The 22,340-nt window shown below is 37.7% G+C and overlaps 1 protein-coding gene across 4 annotated transcripts in view; it reads right to left on the bottom strand.

Moving 5' to 3' along the window:
* IMMP2L (inner mitochondrial membrane peptidase subunit 2) overlaps positions 1–22,340 on the bottom strand; it is an 866,166-nt gene that overhangs the window by 258,794 nt on the left and 585,032 nt on the right. For all 4 annotated transcript variants that reach the window (XM_032304756.1, XM_032304753.1, XM_032304755.1 and 1 more), the window contains one exon: positions 19,949–20,014. In XM_032304756.1, the coding sequence (XP_032160647.1) occupies positions 19,949–20,014 (66 nt within the window). The remainder of the gene's footprint in view (positions 1–19,948; positions 20,015–22,340) is intronic.

The following is a 22,340-nucleotide window of genomic DNA, read 5'->3' as shown; positions in this document are numbered from 1 at the left end:
TCATTTTACCCAGCAACCTACTGGGAGAAACATCCCATTTTCAGGGATATTCTGTTGATGACAGTATTACAGCTTCACGGTGTATCAACTGAAGCTCTAAAGGCAACATGCCACACAATTTACCTTGCTTAGCACAATTCATTTCTAAATCTTCATTTATTTGCAGCTATTGTGACTGTCTAGAAAAACTTGTTGATGGTCTCAAACGTCTTTCTTATTCTTTGGTGGTCTTTTGAAGAAACAGTGCCTATAAACCTTTTTGCTTCACATAAGCAAAAGATATCTGTGCAGTGAAGACGAAGTCATGGTTTGAAACTCTTATAATTACCTTAATGCATTTAAGAATACAGCCAATGTTTAATTTACAGTTCATACTTCTATTTAGAGGATAAAGCAGGACATACTGTTGCATGAGGAACAAGAGGTTTAAACCTGTGAATAATTTAAATAAATCACAATTTGGTTTATTTACTGCATTCATACCCAGCAGGCTTAATTTAAACACCTTTATGCTTTTAAAGTTTTTCCTGTATGCCTTCCTGTATGAGAGGTGAAATCTAAATCTTAAAAGTGTTCCTTCACAGATTCTATGCATAATAAAACACAAAGGAAAATCATGAACTCAATTCAGTAACTGAATGCATGTGCAAGTTTCTTAGGGTCTGACAGTATAGTAACAAATTCTAATTCATTAGCCTTTTTTGTTCCTTCTCCTTCACAGAATTATGGGTGTACTGTTGAGCTCAATTTTTTGTAAAATGGCATACTGCTCTTCTAGTAATTTAAAAAAAAAAATTGTGACTTGGTTAAAAGACTTAAGGATAAGCTCCAAAACACCACAACTGAATATTAAATCTGTTTTATCAGTCTCGTTGTGATGTTCAGAATCTGCTGGTAATTAAATAAGTTTTTAAAAACCAGTGGGTTGTTCTGGATTATTTTCATGTCTTATGTAACAAATTCTATTTAAAAATATAAATTCACCATTTATTTTCATCGATGAGTTGCACTTCATTCAAGAGTTAAGTTTCTTGCAATAAATATTAACACTCTGTGGGAAGATCTTATAATTTTCCAATTGACTAGGAATCTTTGACATCCAAATGCTGAACTTAAATTGTAGAATAACTCATTAGGAAATATGCAATAGCAGTGTCAAGATTTACAACAAATACACGAGAAGCGTTTTAAAAATTAATATTAAGCTGCCATGCTTGGCTTAATTAACTTTCTTCTTCATTTCCAAAGCATATCTGTCTGGTTTTATGAACTTGGTCTCCAGTCCCCTTTCCTACAAACCTGTTTAATTAAAGTTTAACAGCTGTGTATGCTTTAGAAACAGCAGAATGGTTTTTCTCCCTTGAAATACTTAATCCTTTCTTAAAGTATGATCCTTCTGAATATATATTTAAAAGGCAATGGACAAGGAATAATCTACCAACAGAAAAACACTAGCAGCTTAAGGCATCAGCACTATGTATTCAGTGTGTAGACAGAACAGTAATTTCTAAGCTAGGAAATTCAAGGCCACATGGGGCATGAGCAGATTTTTATTCTCAAGGAAAAAAAAAAGCTACATAAAACAACAAATAAGGAAACAGACAAATAAGCAGAATGCTTAAAAATACAGTATTTCGTGGGCTTGGGATATTACCATACACATCCAATACCTAAGAAGTATGACTAATGCGGTAACACCAGATATTTTGACATTGGGGGCATTCAGGGTGGTATGGCTGTAGATGTTTACAGCAGATATTTTGATCAGTGTCACCACTTTATCATTAACATGCAAATATTTATTAAATAAATATCTATTAAGTACATATATGAGTATATACATACATACCTACGCATACAACATATGATTTCTGAAACCAGTGAAAATAACTGAAGGGCAAATGGATATGATGAATCCTCGAACAGCACACCTTTCCATGTGAGATTAAAAAATAGTAACAATATAAAATTAATTCCGGTATCAGTAGCTAACACATATGATTTCATGCTATGTCAACTCCAGCTGTCTCTCCCCCAGGGGCTCTCGCCACCACTACCTACCTGACCACTGGCTCATGGAGGTAGTTTGACACCCTTCTGGTAGTTAGTTCCTTAAAAGAGTCTTGGACTTAACCTCACTGTCCCTCCCTGCACAGGGCTCTGTTTGTGGTACACATTCAACTAATATGTGTGAAATAAGCAGCCTGATACAAAAACAAAACCAATTTGTTTTCAAGAGAAGAACTCTAAAAGAGGCTTCAGTAGAGTACTATTGTTCAAAATGTGTGTCTCCCATCCCTGAGAGAGAGTTGTATACACCCGCCATATTGATATTGGGTTGGGTCATGTGACTGGTTTGGGCCAATGACACATGAGTAGAAATCATATGTCCCGCTTCCAAACAGAAGCCTCAAGATCCACCCCATGGTTCTACCATGCTTTCTTTTCCATCTCACCTGTGACTACTAATACCCTGTCACCCTGAATCCCTGAGAGAAGAAAACATGGAGCAGCATCTCATGCAACCTATGGCAAAATTATAATAGAGTGAGAATCAAGCATCTACTATAATAAACCATTGAGATTTGGAGGTCGTTTTTTCTCACGGAATAAGTTAACCTAAACTGACTGACAGGGCACCCATTTAAGCCTTCTCAATAATAAACACGCATATTCTCATCCCCTTTGCTGTGCGGGGACAGTCCCTGCAGCATTTACGCTGCTGGAGAGAGCAAAGAAAAACAGATGGCTGAGACTTGTGTTCTTTACCACTCGCTTTCCTTAACCTTCAGCAACGTTGAAAATGTTCAGCACATTAGAGAGCTTACATTTTTAAAGATAAGGACTTGGGACTTATACTAATTGGACTAAGTTGAACTATTTCCAGAATAAACAGAATCATTTCACAGAGTGATATTCGGGATTGATGTTTTATAAATATTGCACAGAGCTTTCTGCAGTCATTTTTAATTTGCCAAATACTTATTGCGCACACCCTCAATATGCTAAATTTTGTAAGACAGGACTGTGCGAGATGCCAGGCTCCAGAACGGAGTTGCTGCCCTTAATGCAAATTGTGCACAGGCAGAAAGAAGCATGTACAACAGGCTCTAATACAATTAGATGCATTTTGTACCTGTACGATCAATACCGTACGCTGAAAACAGAGAAGAGGACAATCATTTCGGTCAGGGTGAGGATACAGGATTTTTTTAGATGGGTGAGGGAGGGTGAACTGCCTGCCACGTACGGGATACAACATGAGCATGAACAGAGAAGGATGATAGCTGTGTGTGTGTGTGTGTGTGTGTGTATGTGCGCGCGCGCGCCCACCCACCCACACAGGCACGTGGGTATAAGAAGAGTGGGCAGGGGAAGAAGACAAAAGAAAAAACCACCCACAGTGAACGGTAAATGTTATGAAAAAGGAAGCTAGTATTCAATAGCAGCGCGAAAGAGAAGGAGAAGGTTTTAAATCTTAGAAGGTTTTAAAAAAGAGGTGCGGGAATGGAATCCTTGGCTTACACACACATCTGCACGGATGTGCACGTATGTAGGCACGTATCTATACACGTAAGATGTGTGAGACAGAGAAATGTTAAAAGTCAAATATGAAAGGGTATATTGTAAAATTCCCTTCACACGCCTGCTCTTCCAGCTCTCTTGTTCCCACCTCCAAAAGTGGAAGTTACACATTTACTAGTAATTACTGAGCAACTGAGAGTGCGGAAAATGTGAGCGCGAACTCCTGGAAAAATGACGGGGGTGGGACTGGGGTTCAAGATCTACTGTGCGGTAGTTTTCTCATATACGTGGGTGTGTATACGTATAAATCTTACCTTTTCTTCTTAACTGTGTCTCTATTCCATGAACGCATCACCATGCCCTTAACTGTATGGATGTACATTCAGAAAGTTTCAATCTTTTGCTATTATAAACAATTGTGCAAGTAGCCGCCTTCACACACTCTTTGGCACTCAGGTGCAGATCTATCTACCAGATTAATGCCCAGAGATACAATTGCTGAGTAGGACTTAGCCAGGCAAAAGCAAAGCAAAGGAACAGGACAAGAGTGAGGCTGCTTCCTGTAAAGGCAAAGGTGTGTGAGGAGATCCGTAACTGCCCAGAAACAAACTGTCAGTGTGGCGAGAACACAGTGGGGAGAGTGCAGCCGGAGAGACACAGGGCCGGATCATGAGGGATCTTTATGACCCGGTTCGTGAGTGTGGACGGCATAATGAGATTAACATTTAAAAAAAAAAAAATCGTTCTTGTGAGAGTGTGGAAGATGGATTGGCAAAGATATGAAAGGGAAATCAGTGAGGATACAGACACGGTAATCCAGGGAGGAAATCACGAAGGCCTGCTAACCCATCTTCCTGGGCACTGTTAGGCAAGTCCTCTCTGCTTGCCTCTTGTTCGCCTCTCCTTTGGGGAGACTTCCAAGACCCACGTCTGAGATGCCTCATGGTATAGGAGCAGCCCGAGGGAGCGACGCGGTGACGGGATCCGCCTCTCTACCCTGGAGTCGGAAAACATTCTTCCTGGTGCTAATCCTTCTACAGAGATTTGTGTACTCTCTGCCTCCCTCTTTTCGACAGAATAAATATCATAGAATTTAAGAGCTGGAAAACATGTTCCATATAACAGTCCAAGGGCTCTCAAATTTGTGAGGTGCTTTCCATTTTCCTAAAAGCATGAGATCACAGGGAGGGCAGAGATTTTGAAGAAAGTGAGAGTGAACTTCTAAAGAAAAGATTGGGGTGGGCTGATGCTCAGGATCGAACACTTCATTAAGCCTGGAAAGGGAAAAGGCGGTCATGACACCATTGTGTTTTTTCCCACCCCAAAATCCCCACATCACTGGAAGTTTAAGCTTAGGCAGGGTAGCAATAGAGTCACAATGAAGAAAACATCATTTCATGCCTAAATAAGTGGAGCGAAATATAAATAGGTTAAACTACTCAAGTTAAAACAGATCATTGGTGAGGGACCTAATACTAGAACATTTTCTCAAATTTCATCATGCATCAGAATCACCTTATTAAAACATAGGCTGCTGGCTCCAGACGCGGAGTTCCTGATGCAGTGCGGGGAAGTGGGAATCAAGAATTTGCATTTCTAACAAGTTCCTTGGTGATGTTGATGCTACAGTCTGGAGATCACACTTAGAGGAACATTCTACTAGAACAATGCCACCCTCCATATGGTAGCTATGTTCCCTATAGAACATATGTAGATATATATGGTCTTCCACAATAAAGGATTACTAGATTTTTTTATGACTTTAACATATTGACAAAAACATGTTACAAGCTTTATACTAAAGTCCCATTTGTCTTTATTTGTGAAACTCTTAGATTAGGATTAACACATACTAATAGCATTAATTTAGCAGACAAACATATAAAAGTTACATCAAAGAATTCAGTTTCTAAAGGTCTACTTCATGGACCTTTAGCCATCAAAAATAAAATTAAATGGCTTTAAAAAAACATATTTCCTTAAGTAACCTATGAGAATGAATAAAACTAAAAGGCAAATCATGAACTAGAAATAACTTCTATCTACAGATGGCAAGGGGTTAACATACACAATGTATTCAAACTGATGGGGGCGCTTGGGTGGTCCAGCTGGTTAAGTGACCCACTCCTGATTTTGGCTCAGGTCATGATCTCACGGTCATGAGATTAAGCCCCATGTGGGGCGCCACGCTGGGTGTGGAACCTTCTTAAGAGTCTCTCTCTCCCGTTCTCTCTGCCTCCCCTCCTTCGCACCCCCTCCCCTGTACACATGCTCTTTATCTCTCTCAAAAAAAAAAAAAAAAAGGCAAAATAAAACCAACAAAAACCAAATCTGTATCTATATCATTCTCCAAACTGATAAGAAAACATTGAATGCCATTTAAAAATGGGGAATTCTGAAATAATTCTTAGAAAAGGAAGAAAAAGATTAATAAAATACTCATTCCTATTAGCAATGAAAATAATATAAATGAAAACAGCAATGAGAAACATCTTCTCACCTATTGTATTAGCAAAGACAAAAATGACATTAGTACTTATCACTGGCTCAATATACTGTGCAATATTCATACATTGCCATGAATGTGAAAAGTGAAACTTTCATTTAAGTTCCATATGCATATCCTCTTTATTTCTCTTGCCTCTTATAGGCAAGGAAGTTGCAAGTTTTAATTTTAACAAAATCATTATTTTTTAAAAGTCATGTGAGAATACTAGAGCTCCCATACATCAAGTCAGGAGTCACTTCAATTTCCATTAGGCAGAAAGCATTCTCTTGATTTTAATGATAGCCTTGTGAGACTTAGAGTGCGGGCTTGATTTACATAATCCCCCAAAGACAGTCCCAGAAATCCATTAAAGGTCACCTTACTTTCCCATACACATGCGAAATTCTAATCTGTTCATTCATTTCCTCTTCTATTATCACACTCCTCGCTTTTGTAAAGCTTACTGCTTATTATACTTTCATCTCAAATAGAAAATCTTTCAGGTTGGCTTTCCATCCTACTAAACTCCATTGCAGTATGTATTACTTGCTCCTCTTCATGTTATAGTTACAGATTAAATAGTCATTTACTTTCTGATGTATGTAATATTGGAATCCAAACTGCAGAAATGTTCCTTGGAAGCATCAATACACCTTGAGGCGTAGCAGTGTGGGACGCGGCGTTTATCACTGCCGGCTCTGGGCTGCATATTAAAACCAGGTATCGCATAATGGCCAGGGAGTAGAATTTATTTTTGTAATAAGCAAAGTAGAAAATCTCCTTAGTTCCCAAGTGTCCAGTTGCAGAAACCCAGAGTTAATGACTTGCTATTCATCATACCCCAGATATACAACTTTCATCACACAATTGACTCCTCTGAAAGGAAAGATCAACAACTGTCAGCTCCCCTAATAATGAAAAAAAAAATTAATTATTTTCACTCAAATTCTCCTTTGAGTTGAGGATGATCAATTTCAAAATCTTATTAGTTCTGCTAGTGTGAACCATTTAGATTCTCAGGGGAAAAAAACTAGGGAGACACTCTATTTTCTAAATCAACAATTTATGATTAATATTTCTGTCAACAAACGTCTTCCAATATTACAAAAACTGCAAACATAGACTTTAATTTCATCATCGACATTTTAAATATGGGAATGATTACCACTTGTGCCTAACTAAGATGCTATTATATATAAAGGTATCCCTCGTAATAAATTAGAGAACATTTGAACATTTTCCGTAATACAACGAATAAATTGAGGAACTAAAATAAATTACTTTAAAAAAAAAAAAAGGATCCTATAGATTATTAGCCCCTTCTTCTCCTCACTGTCAGTTTAGTCCGGCATAGCCAGATCGAGCTCAAACAACAGACAGAAGATCACTAGAGTTCTAACGCTGGGCTTATAAGAAGAGTTTAAATAGCCTGGCGTAGTATTCTGATAAAACATTTTCCCATCTGTAGGGATATTCCTTTTGTATTAGGAAGAAACTATTTGGGCAATGAAATTTATTCTACTCTTTTATGAGCATTGTGGCTCCTCGCCAGTGAAGATACTCTCTGCAGTGTTCTTAAAGTATCATAGCTCTTCCCCAACCAGCTCAAGACAAATATCTTCACTGTTCAGGTGTACCCATGTGGCTTCGAGCAATGCAGCAAAAACCTCACTTGGAAAAACACAGCTACTCTGTCTCGACCAGCATTTAACCCAAGAACCCAAGCCTTTTAAGCTAATTCCTCCCTACTATTTAAACTGCTGGCCGGGACTAGAAAATAAGGTCAGTATTTTCTACTTATCTCTAAGGTTAAAGGAATGAAAGTAGATAATAAAGACCAGAATTAGCAAACTAGGTAGGGCCCGGGGGCCAAATCTAGCCTAGTATCTGTTTCTGTAACTAAAGTTCTATTGGAACATTCATTTTATGTACTGTTCATAGTTGCTTTCATACTACAGTATCAGAATTGAGTAGTTTTGTCAGAGATGGTATAGCCTGCAAAGCTATAAAACATATTTACTATCTGGCTGTTTACAGAAAAAGCATATTGACCCCTGCTACAAACACCAGGTAACTGTGCATGAAGAACCAGTTCAAGATGTGAAAAATACAGTAGCCCGCATTTGAGTACACAGTAAAACTGGTTTTCTTCCAACTTCAGAATTTATCAAATATGGACCTATATCTTGATTGAGCAATAGAATAATTTTTTTTTTCAATGATGACAGAATAAATGGATAATCTAAAATGGGCAAGGCATTCTGTTAAGCTCTGGAGACGCCAAATAGAAAATCAGTTAATAATATACTACAGTTATTAGTGTGTTAAAATTTACAAAGTATTGGGAGATATTTGGTCTTTAAAATCACTCTGAAAATAGAGATTTTTTTTCCTTTTAAAATCAGAGAGGTCAATAACTTTTCCAAGGTCACACAGTTTGTAAGAAACAGAGTTGGAATTGAATCTATCATCTTACTCCGAGGGTACACTCCTTCTACTATTTTCATGCTACCCCTTATTACCCCAGACACCTAAAAAAAGCTCTCATACAACAGAAGTTACAAAAATATAACAGCATCCATAACTAACTAAGTTAATACCTTAAACACACCTGCTCCGTCACATGAAATTCTTTCTCTAAACATTTTAAAAGAGAAACAGTGTGGTCAACGTTAGGTTGAAACAAGGTTAACTGAAACTGTGCCAAACTAGAAGAGCTATCTGTTCCTTAATTATTAAGTAATTATTCAGGCTGAAATATTCTTAAATCTTTCTGGCATGCTTCTTAAGCTTCGTTAAAAAGGTATTTTAAGACCATCTTTTTAGTTTCCTACTAAGATAATGATACTTATATGTCTTTTCCAAATATTTGACAGACTTACGTCACTGTGAGCAAAGAAAAAATAAATAAATAAAAATCAATACTTTGTTCAAAGGAGTGTACAAAAGTCAGCATTTTTCTGCATTTTTTACTTGCAGGCCACAACTTCAAAAAGTTATACTACTAAGAAGTCTAATTAAGCCAGCAGCGAAGAAGGCGACTAGATTAATGCACTGACCAGCCCCCAGTGTGATGTGCTCCCTGGTAGGAAATATCAGGCTCCGTGACAGCACCTCCCATGATCTGTCTGCACTGGGGGAGGCGGGGGAGGCTCGTGGCAGAATTGGGGAGTAAAGTCCCCAAAGTCAGCCCAAAAACAGAGGAAAGGAGCTTAGTGAAAACCATCCAGGTTAGAGACTGACTACTGTATTCTGGAGGGCAGCAAGAAGATGTTAACAAGGATGGAGCCAGACCAGAGCATCCTGCTAGGCTCCCAGGTGCGGAAAATTTTCCCTAATTAAGCTAAGCAATGGGTTTCCTCCCTGAACCCCACCCCCACCCCCAGTCACTTCAGGTTATATACTGCCTGGAGAGAACATGATGGTTCTAATTCCTTTTAGATATGATGACTTGAATAGGAAGAACATTAAATAATAAGGATATTACTTACTATTCACTTTCATTCTCTTGCCTGTAATTTTCTATAAATGGTTTTGTCTGGGTCACATATTATTGTTACCCAATAATTTGCACACAGTATCTTTGTGTACATTACTCCTAGGAGTATAATTTATTATTCGGAACTTTATAAATAAGCAATTCTGAAGTTGCCATGTTTTCAAATACCTACCTAGGAGAGGTATACAAGTATATTACTATAAAATAGGTGTACCTATCTGTGTAACACACACACCAGAACACATAAATTATTATAGATATATCTGAAGTATGTGTTTTTTTCCTTCTGGAATATTCAAGGAAAAATGCTATGATATAAATATTTTTCTAAACCTTCCAATCTCCTACCAGGAGACATAGATCAGGATCCAAACCATATATACCTCTGGGAGTGTGATTAGAAGTATGAGGGAAAAGAGACTTTTTCATTTTACCCCATATGTTCCACTATCGTTTCAATTTTCCTAAATTATACTAAGCCTGTATTGCTTTTGCAATTAAGAAGGGAGCTGGAGGGGCGCCTGGGTGGCTCAGTGGGTTAAGCCTCTGCCTTTGGCTCAGGTCATGATCCCAGGGTCCTGGGATGGAGCCCCACATCGGGCTCTCTGCTCAGCAGGGAGCCTGCTTCCCTCTCTCTCTCTCTCTGCCTGCCTTTCTGCCTACTTGTGATCTCTGTCTGTCAAATAAATAAATAAAACCTTAAAAAAAAAAAAAGAAAAGAAAAGAAAAAGAAAAAGAAGGGAGCTGGAGATCTCCTATTCATCTCAAACTTTAACCAGAAAGTTGAGTACGACACAGCCCAGCTCCCTAGGTAGACCAGATGCTGTCCCTACAGGGATGTTCCAGGGACCTTTGTACATTTTTATGGTGGCAATTTTATTTCTTTGTTGCTTTTGTTGCCTTTCCACCAGAGCATCAATGTCAGGAAGGCACGAACTATCGATGGCTTTTCATACTCACAACCTCAGAATCCTACACAGTGTCTAGCACACAGTAAATATTCCAGGCACTCAATAAACAATGATTAAATCGTGACTGCTTCTAAGAATATCTGATAATTACTGAATACATTCTTAGGTGTCAAGCACTGTGCTCGCCAAATTATAGCCACTATATCATGTTATCCTGAAGAGTACTCCAGGGAGTACTACTGTAATTTCCATTTACAGATGAGGGAAATTAAGCTTAGAGAATTAAGTAATTTGGTAAAGTATCGCAAGAAGTGGCAATGCTGGGATACAAACCAAGGAAGTCTGAATTTATAGTTTGTGCACCTGACCTCCATGACATACCGAATGAATCAATGACTATGCATAAGAGAATGAATAGTGATGATTTTTTATCTAAAGAAGAATCCTATTCAAGAGACAGGCAGAGTAAGTTCAAAAATGAAGCAAGAGAAACCACTAATGGGGGTGAGGAGAGGACCACAATCCTCGCTGTCACCATCATTAGAAAAAGCAATTCAGTCTAAGTAGCCTACTGACTTCCAGCAACCGCACCCTCCTACGTGAACATGTACACACTGCAGTTGGTGTAGTGCCTCTGAAAACCTCCCTATGCTGCTAAATCGATTATAGAAATAATCTCGACCTTAAAAATCCAGATCAGGGGCGCCTGGGTGGCGCAGTGGGTTAAGCCGCTGCCTTCGGCTCAGGTCATGATCTCAGGGTCCTGGGATCGAGTCCCGCATGGCTCTCTCTGCTCGGCGGGGAGCCTGCTTTTCTCTCTCTCTCTCTCTCTCTCTCTCTGCCAGCTTCTCTACCTACCTGTGATCTCTTTCTGTCAAATAAATAAATAAATAATCTTAAAAAAAAATCCAGATCAACATTTTTGCACATAAACTTAAAGTGGCTGTCTCTCTGGTGGTGATGAAGAACTACCTACTGCTAATGCACAGAATTTTTATTAGCAATTCCATTTTTTTAAAAGATTTTATTTATTTATTTGACAGACAGAGATCACAAGCAGGCAGAGAGGCAGGCAGAGAGAGAGAGAGAGGAGGAAGCAGGCTCCCCGCCAAGCAGAGAGCCCGATGCGGGGCTCGATCCCAGGACCCTGGGATCATGACCTGAGCCGAAGGCAGAGGCTTTAACCCACTGAGCCACCCAGGCGCCCCTCAGCAATTCTATTTTTATTCACAGATACAGCAGCAGTGTGAGAAATAATCATCTGCATCTACAAAAAAGAAAGATTCCAAAAAGCCATGGGTTACCTACCAGTCCATAATTCTTTAGTAAAGAATTCTCTTTCTTTCAAGAGGAAGGGAAGAATGTCCAGGAGAAATTAATAATTTCTCAGGTCGACATCAGAGCGAAACTGATGATTTTTCACAAATGCCTCTAATTTAGTGGTAACTAACCCTTATTGGACAGACCCTGGAATACTTAATTCCATGCTCAAGATCTTACCTATTAAATAGTAGAATTGGTCAGAAGCTAAGCACTTAACAAGGATGTGCTGTGCCATTTTGATTTGAGAAAATTCAGAATTCAAACTAAACCAGGCTTAAGTGGCTCAGAAATTTGTGAAAGTCTTTTCTGCTCAAATCACTAACAGCTAAGGCCCAGTGTACAAATATCTTCCTGTCTTCAAAAGCAACCACTTACCTGTGTCCCATTGGAGAACCATAAAATAAAACCATTAGCTTCCATGCTCTGAAACAATTCTATTCCACAATCTTTATCAGGGTCCTGGACACAAGTATCTTTTCAAATTTCATCTTTATTCTGTCCTTTCTTTTAGGAAAGAACATATTCCTAAATCCTAATCTACCAAAAATGTCATAAATCAATACACGGTCTTCAGAGTGCCACAGAGATAAATTAATCTATTATTCAGAGCTACTGCATAAAAAAAAAAAAAAAAAGTTATTAAACAGGCATCATTTTTAGTTTTACTGGGGAAAACTCAATTTAGTTTTGTTTTTCTTCCTATAAAGCTTCATCCTTTCCTGGAACATAATATGATTCAACCATCTGTGATAGGCTAATATTGATTTCCGTATCTTCAATAGCACACTTAAAATCAACAAGTTTTAAAATGTTTCATTTCTAGTGATTCAATGGATTTTTTTTTTGCTAATATCAGATAGTTATTTTTAATAACTTAGGGTGTTTGGACATTTTACAATATAGTCTCCAGACCTGAAGAGGAATTATGATTTAAATATTTTACAGTGAGAGAAGTCTCATGGTTCTTTAATGCAAGATATTTTGCAGGATCAGTAGTTGTTACAGAAAGTCCTACACTGTCCTTTCCAGCATGGAAATGACTGTGTTGTGAGCAGGGCAGGCCTCTCCACAATATCATTGATCCTGCCCAACCGAAGGCCTCCCTGGGGCCAGGAAGTGATTGTTCTCTACAAACCCTTCTTGGAATTCTCCTGAACAAGGCGAACCACAAACTAAAGAAAATCAAATCATGTAAAGTGAATTATAAAGTAGATTACGTTTCACTGGTAGGGCGACCATTTGTTGCAGTTTGTCTTGGCAGCCCCCCCATGCTAATTATTCCAACATAATCATCATCCCCTTTCACTCTTAAGAGTGTCCTAGTTTGGGGATTCACTGGCGATTTACTTCTTGGAGCTCGCTAACGACATAGATTCCCAGATTCCAAGTATCTATCTGTAAAGTGTATTTTAGTAAGTAAGAAGGGAAATGATAAAAGGCTTCATTTTTGACGGGGCTGAGAAAATCTGTGAAACAGAAGTACAAGTGCCCAGTAAAAAATGTTGATGTCTTACAATTTCAGTTGCGGTTGATTCATATTGACTTCCTGCAGTTTGGTGCTTTGTATTCATTTTATCTTTTTCTAAAATAGCCTTTCTATGTGAGTCATAACAAATTAATAAGAAAAAGCAAATAACTATGAAAAATATTTTGGTGGAACTAATGGCCTTGTCTAAATATTACTTTCATTAGCTTTTTACTGTTCCTGTTACAGATAAGCAGACCCATTTGGGCAAACTTGATGAAAATGGCTAGATTTCTAGCTAAGTTCTCCACACAATCAAGCAACTGTCTTGTGATGTTAATCAATGTTGACATCATGACAGAAATTTCAGACTTGCAAAACTCACCTCTGTTACCATCTTAGGAGTATTTGGCTGAATTCACTGAACAAATGCTTCAACTCTACTTTTGCCTTGTCAATATAACCATAATGACTGTGATTACAAATAATGTGACTACTTTTATGAGTCACTCTGAAAATCTCAAATCAAAGTAGTCATCATTCATGTCACAAACAAAGATACTTAGCCACTTTTAGAAGAAGCTATGTATTATTTCCTCAAGAGAAAAATACTTTGACCAGTTACTTGGGTCAGACTGCCTCCCTTTCGTCTATTCTCCACACAGCACAGAGGGATCTTTTAAAAATGCCAATCACATCCGATCACTCAAGACTCAAAACATTCCACGGGCTTGCCATCCCACTACAATAAAATCCAAAGTCCTTCCTATGACCCACGGAGTTCTGCGAACTTCTGATACTAGTCTCCTACCTGAATTTTCCTCGTTCAGTTGGGTCTGATATCCTGACTTCTCGCGATTCCTTAAACTCACTTACTGTGTACCCTTCTCAGGATTAAATCTGTTATTCCTTTGGTGTGAACTGCCTTTGTCCCAGATCCTACTATGGCTCTCTTCCTTCCTCCCGTAATATAAGAGTCTGCTACGTATCTGCTCATTAGAGTGGTTCATAGTGAACATCCTGCCTAAAATAGCGGTCCCTGAACCTCCACTCTATACACCCTTTCTGACTTTATTTTTCTTTAGCACATCTAGCTCAGTGTTATGTCTTGCATTATGTGTTATGTATTTGCCTGTTATCTGCTTCTAACCACTAGGATATAAGCTCCACGAGAGCAGGGGCTTTGTCTCTTCTCTTCAATTATGTCTCTCTAGTGGCTACACCAGTGTTCCTTAAATGACTGTTTCTAAGGCCTATTGGTCAGCAATCTGATTAAAGTAAATAGAACCTAATCATCTAAACTCATTTCAGAACTGGTGTTGAAATGCTTTGACTTCTGAATCTGAAGTCCACCACTCCCTCATTGCATTTGATCTTTAAACCCGCCTCCTCTGAAATGCGTATTTTGCATTTCGTTTGCATTTCAAATGCAGCCTTGGTAAGAGTATAAATAGGTTGGTGAGATGGGAAGCAAACCTCTTGGGAGGGAAATCTGGCTGTATACACTAGAACTAAAAATAAAAACAACAACAATAACAACAACATACGTTGACCTAGTATTTCTAATTCTAGCTATCCGTTCTACAACAATAAACACACTACTGTCCAAAAGTATGTGTGCAACAATGTTCATGATAGCATTTTGAATTTTTCCAGTTTGTGTTATTTCTGTAATTTAAATCAGTTACTCAATCTTCCCCAGAGGGTAGGGTCAAAGCTATGACCAAGGAGAACAGCTTATAGTTCTATTGAACATGAGGCTTCAAAGGCTGAAGCTAAGTGAAGTGAGTGCTGACTACAGTGTCCCAGTTTGGCAGGCCTCACAGTGTCTGCCAGACATACAAGCCCCTTCAGAGAGGTTCCTTAGAGCCAAAGGGTCTGTACTAGGTGACTGGCCAAGACAGCCACAACGGGCCAGACCAAGGAAGGGCACCCGCCCCAACGGCAGCTCATGAATTGATTGACCAGTGGCATGTCAGGTGGACATAAACTAGTTCTGCACCTCAGAGGGACATACTCAGCTTTCTCTCAGGTAGTTTAAACAAAAGGCACATCCAAGGAAGTCAACAGTTGGCAATGGAGCAAAAGCCAATAGGAACACAAGCAAGACAGGCAAACAGAAGGATAGAGGGTACAGGTGCACAGAAGCCGGAAATCTAGCCGTAGTCCCATTTCTAGTCTTCAGTGAGGTGAGGCTGATCCCTGGCTTCTGTCACACTTCTTTCACCAGGCAGAAACAAAACATCAGTCAACCATCTGCTGAATTATCTTTAAAATAATGCTCTTTAAACTACATTTTACTATGTATCTTTTTTTTTATAACTAACAGAACATTAAATTGACAATTAGATTAAGTCTTGAAATTGCTTAGCTCTGAAAAGATAATTGTTTCCTCTCTACCCACTAATTATGTATAATTCACAATAAAAATACTACAAAATCCATGAAAAGGGTGAGTCCTAATAAGTCAGATTTTTTTCTTTGATCATTTTATGAAATACCAAGTACTTTCCAAAAAAAAAAAAAAAAATCTGGTGATGTGCATTCAGGTTTAGCTTGTCTAATAAGTAATCAAGTATTACCCAAGGTAAGACCGGGAAGGGAAAGTCCACATCACAGGCCAAAGCACCTTGTCTACCAAAAGCTAGGACACCAATAGACAAATTATTTCTAATGGAAGAAAGACAGCATATTTTTAAATTTTTTAAAATATGCTTCAGCATTAAAAAAAAAAGACAAACCATAAGAGACTCTTAATCTCACAAAACAAACTGAGAGTTGCTGAGGGGTGAGGGAGTAGGGAGAGGGAGATGGGGTTATGGACATTGGGGAGGGTATGTGCTATGGTGAGTGCTGTGAAATGTGTAGGCCTGATAATTCACAGACCTGTACCCCCGGGGCTAATAACATGTTAATAAAAATAATTTTAAAAAATGGGTCATAGACAAAAAGAGGTAAGCATATCAGTAAATAATACTGTTTTACCTAATACCTCTTAATATTTTTCAGTGCTGTTAGGAAATTTTTACAGGAATATATCCAATTATTAATTTGAAGCCCAGGAAGCCTAGAATTTTTAAGCACCTATTTTATTCAGAAGAATAAAATTTTCATTTTTTTTTTAAAACATGAAATACAAAAAATTTATTTTTCTAATCAATTATCACAAAGGTTTCAGAGCCTACATACTGGGAAAGTCTTGAGTCTTGGTACTTCCATTCCTATGTTACTCATTGCTTCATGATAGAAGTGTAGTAAAAAGAGACAAAAAGGGCCACATGTCCAAAGTGTTAATTTTCACACAACAAAGCAGCCAGCCTTTCCCCATGTGGGTTGCAATTGGGGGTGGGGGGGGAAGCAAGGCTTAAAAAAAAAAAAAAAGATAGATCCCTATCTCCTTTCCCCTCATCTCCCAGCCCGGTACCAATAACCCTCCTTCTAGTTCAGCCACTCTGTGAACCCAACACAGTATTTACACATACTGATTTCTAATTACAAAGAGTATTTTTTGTCTGACCAAGTTTTACCATCTCACATTGTTGACTCTTCAGCTAGTGACCAATAATGATACATCTGAATTAAAGCTGTGTTCTCTTTGGATTATAATGTAAAATGAATCCCTTGACATTCCTAATCTTGTTAGATTATTTGACATAGATAAAATTTTTGCTCTCTTTGTTGACTAACTTTTTTTTTTTTTTAAATAGCCTATGGAGATGTAATTTATGTAACATGTAACTTACCCATTTAAAATGTACAATGCATTGTTTTTAATATAGTCACAGAGCTGTGGAACTATCATACTTTATTTTCATACATTTATTTTCAACATTCTCATACCACCTACCAAAAACAAACAGACGAACAAAACCAAAAAACAACAAAAAAATTGTACCCATATCTCTCAATCCCCTTTTTCATGCCCCTGGGAACCCTTATTTTTTGCCTCTATGAATCTGCCTATTCTGGACATTTCATATACCATAAATATAATCCAATGCTGGTCTTTCGTGATCAGCTTTAATCTTTTAATATGACGTATATTTTATATGCTGACTCATTCCCTGAATAGGATTTGCATCACATCCACACAAACTGTCATCCAAATATTAAAAGTATATTTTGGGGGCTCCTGGGTGGCTCAGTCAGGTAAGCAGCTGCCTTCAGCTTAGGTCATAATCGCCAGGTCCTGGGATCGAGCCCCACATCAGGCTCCCTGCTCACTGGGGGGGCCTGCTTTCCCCCTCTCCCTCTGCCTGCTGCTCTGCCTACTTGTGGTCTCTCTCTATCTCTCTAATAAATAAATAAAATCTTTAAAAAAAATAAAAAAGCACATTTTGGACATTTATGGATGTATATCAAATAGTTTTCCAAATTTACAGCTCTTCACAGTTTCTTACTGAAATCAGAAGACTGGACAGGATCTTCAAAACAGAAAGCAATCGCCAAATTCTGCAAACTGACCACACAGATCCTACACATAACAAAAACTAAATTCTTTGATATAAATACACTCAAACCTGACTAAAATCACATTATTATACATACTCATCCTCCCCTAAATGCCCAATCTATTTATGGAATCAAAATAAAAGGACCTCTTATAATTCAAAATACTAAATAACCGGTACAAAATGAGCAAATACATTGAAAAGACAAAAAAAAAAATATACACAAGGCAAGTAAGCATGTGGAAACATTCTCAACATCAGTAGCCTTCAGGGAAATGTAAATCAAAACCACAATGAGTTTCTACTCTACACCTATGAGGATGGCTAATGAGAAATAATCACAATACCAAGTGTTGGCAAGGATACAAAGGAAATCAACCCTTGTGCATTGCTGATAGAACATAAAATATTATAGCCACTTTTGAAAACAGTTTGGTAGTTAACCAAAGTTAAACATCTACTTCACCATAATCGCTAGCATCTCTAGGAATATAGGCATTTTAACAGTGATACATGCAAATACATTTCAGTAGAAATAAAAACGCATTTCTACCCGAAGACACACGTCTGTAGCATTTATATAAATGTTCATATCTTTACTCATAATATCCCTAAGCTGGAAAAATTCTAATGTTCATTACCTCATAAATGAACATACAAAATGCGGTAGGTCCATACAATGGAACCATAAAAGTAAAAATTACAGATATACATACATAGTGGAAACACAGGTATAAAAGACTACACATTGTATAATACCATTTATTTAGATGCAGATCCCTGGTTGCCTGGGACTTGCCAACTGGGACTAGTGGGAGCCTCACGTAAGTGCAAATGGGAGGAGGGAACTTCTAAAGGTAATGGAAGTGTTCGAACATCAGACTGTGGTGAGGCTTGCACAACTCTATATACATATACTGAAACTCATTACACTGTATATTTAAAATGGGTGAGCTGTACAGTATATAAATCTTACCTCAAAAAAGCTTTTAAAACAAAAAAGACTGTACAAATATTCATAAATATGAACCATTCAAACCATCTTGCAATAGCTCCATTCATGTAACGCACACTACTCATGGACAGGTTATCATGACATGAACATTTTTGCCATCCATTCCTACATCAGCAAGTTCTCACACTGCAAACAGTGTGAGGACTCCTTTATACTTGTAAAAATAACCAAGGCTCTCAAAGAACTGTTCGTCAATATTTACCACATTAGAAAATACACTCTGTCAATATTTACCATATGGGAAACGAAAATGGTAAATTAAAAAAAAAATCTTTATAGATTCAATCTAAAAAAAATAATAAACCTATATGTTAACACATACAAAGATGTGTTTAATGAAAAGTATAATTATTTTTTAAAACAAAAGAAAAAAGTGGTGAGATCAGTAGCATTTCTTTCTATTTTTGCCAATCCGTTTAGTGTTTGGATGAATAGGAGACAGCCATATTCCAATATCCACTCCTGCATTCAATTTGATGGCATCGCACACATCACATAACCTTGGAAAACTCCACTGTACACTCAAAAGAAAATGAGAGTGAAAGGCAAACAGCATCTTAGTATTATTAGGAAAACAGTTCTGATCTCACTGACCCTCTCAAAGGGTCTTGGGAATGCCCAGCGATCCTCTGGCCATCCTGTGAGAAGTGCTGGCTTTGATTCTGTGTTAAAACCAACTGAGATTCATTTTAATGAGATTGTTTAATCCATAGGGTCATTAATATAGATATTTTTGAATTAAGTTTTTTGGCAAACAGGCTCAGAAAATTTTCTGAATATTGGGGTGCCTGGGTGGTACAGTTGGTTAAGCATCCGATTCTTGATTTCAGCTCAAATTGTGATCTCAGGGTTGTGAGTACACATATAGAAAATCTCCCACTTCAAGTTTCTGTATTTGCTTCTGAAATAATAGATGTTCATAAATTTGTCTAAAATAAACCTTAATAACATAACCTAAAACAATCATGCTAATTTTAATATTTGAAAACACAATTATTTAGTGGTCAGTTTAGAAAACCTGGTCAATTTCAGTTAATATTTATTTCTCATATGCCTTGCAGATAAAAGATAATAATATAATCAAGAGGCTATATTTGCCTTACGTCCTGAAATGGTTGATGAGGCTCACTGAAGACATACCAGTTCATTTGGGATGTCTCCAAAGCTTTGGTCCTCTGAATTGAGTGAACTTCCCAAGTGATACGATTTAAAACTCAATGAAATTCTAGAATTTATAACTTGAACTTAAAAACAACAGTTTCAGTACTTACTTTACAATATCTCCTTCAAGAGCAATCACTCTTTTAATGATCTTCTGTTCTGGGTTTTTAGGGGACCTAGAATAAAATGAGGTTATTTTAGGTCAGTTAAGTATCTATTGTTTAAAGACAATGAAAAGCAATTTTGTAACAAAAGGGCTATATTAAAATCCTTCCCACCCATGACAGTGACATCAATCCTACCTAGGTCTCAAGTAATAGAAAGTTACTATTGACGTCATTCTCATTTTAAACCTTTGGAGGAGAAGAAGCCATGCTGAAAGTTTATTCAAATAAAAAACACAGAGGGAGGGTGCCTGGGTGGCTCAGTTATTAGGTGACTGCCTTCGGCTCAGGTCATAATCCTGGAGTCCCAAGATCAAGTCCCGTATTGGGCTTCCTCCTCAACAGAGAGTCTGCTTAACCCTCTGACCCTCTCCCCTCTCATGTTCTCTCTCTCTCAAGTAAATAAATAAAATCTTAATAATAACAATTATTAATAAGAATAATATTATTAATTATTATTAACATATAATGAATAATATTGATATTATTATTATTATTAATAAGAATTTTAACATTAGAGCTAAGCACCTGTAAGAAAGAGGATTCATACATAAGAAAATGTTTAAACACTTCTTTAAAATCACATACTTAAGTTTCTTTAATTCATTTAAACAGTGGAATTTGATTTAAATCCTCAAGAAAACAATAAAGGTGAAATATGTTTAAAAAAAATCAGAAGATCCTTTTTTTTTTAAATTGTGTTATGTTAGTCACCATACAATACATCATTAGTTCTTTTTTTTAAGATTTTATTTATTTATTTGACAGAGAGATCACAAGTAGGCAGAGAGGTAGACAGAGGGAGAGGACGAAGCAGACACCCTGCTGAGCAGAAAGCCCAATGCAGGGCTTGGTCCCAGGACCCTGAGACCACGACCGAAGCCGAAGGTAGAGGCCCAACCCAACAAGCCACCCAGGCGCCCGCATCATTAGTGTTTGATGTAGTGTTCCAAGATTCATTGTTTACGTATAACAACCAGCATTCCATGCAGTACGTCCCCTCCTTAATACCAACACCAGGCTCACCCAACATTCCACCCTCCTCCCCTCTAAAACCTTCAATTTATTTCTCCCAGTCCACAGTCTCTCATGGTTCATCTGCCCCCCTCTGGTTTCTCCCCTTACTTTTCCTTTCCTTCTCCTAATGTCCTCCATGTTATTCCTTATGTTCCATAAGTAAGTGAAACCATATGATAATTGACTTTCTCTGCTTGACTTATTTCACTCAGCATAATCTCCTCCAGTCCCATCCATGTAGATGCAAAAGTTGGGTATTCATCCTTTCTGATGGCTGAGTAATATTCCACTGTATATATAGACCACATCTTCTTTATCCATTCATCTGTTGAAGGGCATCTCAGCTCTTTCCATAGTTTGTCTATTGTGGACATTGCTTCTATGAACATTGGGGTACATATGGCCCTTCTTTCTATTGCATCTGTATCTTAGTGGTAAATACCCAGTAATGCAATTGCATGGTCATAGGGTAGCTCTATTTTTAATTTTTTGAGGAATCTCCACACTGTTTTCTAGTATCTGTACCGACTTGTATTCCTACCAACAGTGTAAGAGGGTTCCCCTTTCTCCACATCCTCTCCAACATCTGTTGTTTCTTGCCTTGTTAATTTTTGCCATTCTAACTGGTGTAAGGTGGTAACTCAATGTGGTTTTGATTTGGAATTCCCTGATGGCTAATGATCATGAACATTTTTTCACATGGCTGTTAGACATTTGTATGTATCAGAAAATCCTTTTAAACTGCATTTAGGTTTAGCCATTTGAAAATTATGTAATTTGGAGTGCTAAAAGAAGGGTACTGACATCCAACTCTATCCCTGGAATTTCACTCTGGGGAAGTCCATGTCCATCCTGAGCAGCCCTACTGAGGAAATATGGTCTGCCAATCATATGAGTGAGCTTAACAGCAGAACCTTCAGACTTAGTCAAGTATTCAGAGCCTAGCTCTAACAAACAGTGTCACTATAGTCTCATGAGAGACCACAAGCCAGACCACCCACCCATGTTGCTTCTGGCTTCCTGATACTCAGAAAATGTGTGAGATAATAAACATTTGTTGTTTTGAGCTTTGAAATGTTGGAGTAATTTGTTACACAGCAATGACTAAATCTTAATAAGGCCAATTTCCTGCCAATAACATTTTAAGTTTTTGAACAGACACATTTCAAGGAACATCTCATACATCATCACATAAATGATCATTTAATATGAATTTGGAAATCAAGGACAGATAAAAATATTCTCAATTCAAGTCACATTTTGAATGGAGTTGCTTTTAAAAAGGAAAGTAAATGCACAAAAACTGAAATGATTAAATATA

The sequence above is a fragment of the Mustela erminea genome, chromosome 11, assembly GCF_009829155.1.
Source record: "Mustela erminea isolate mMusErm1 chromosome 11, mMusErm1.Pri, whole genome shotgun sequence".
NCBI lineage: Eukaryota > Metazoa > Chordata > Mammalia > Carnivora > Mustelidae > Mustela > Mustela erminea.
The sequence above is the reverse complement of the archived record's forward strand: the minus strand, read 5'-3'. Positions and strand labels throughout refer to the sequence as shown.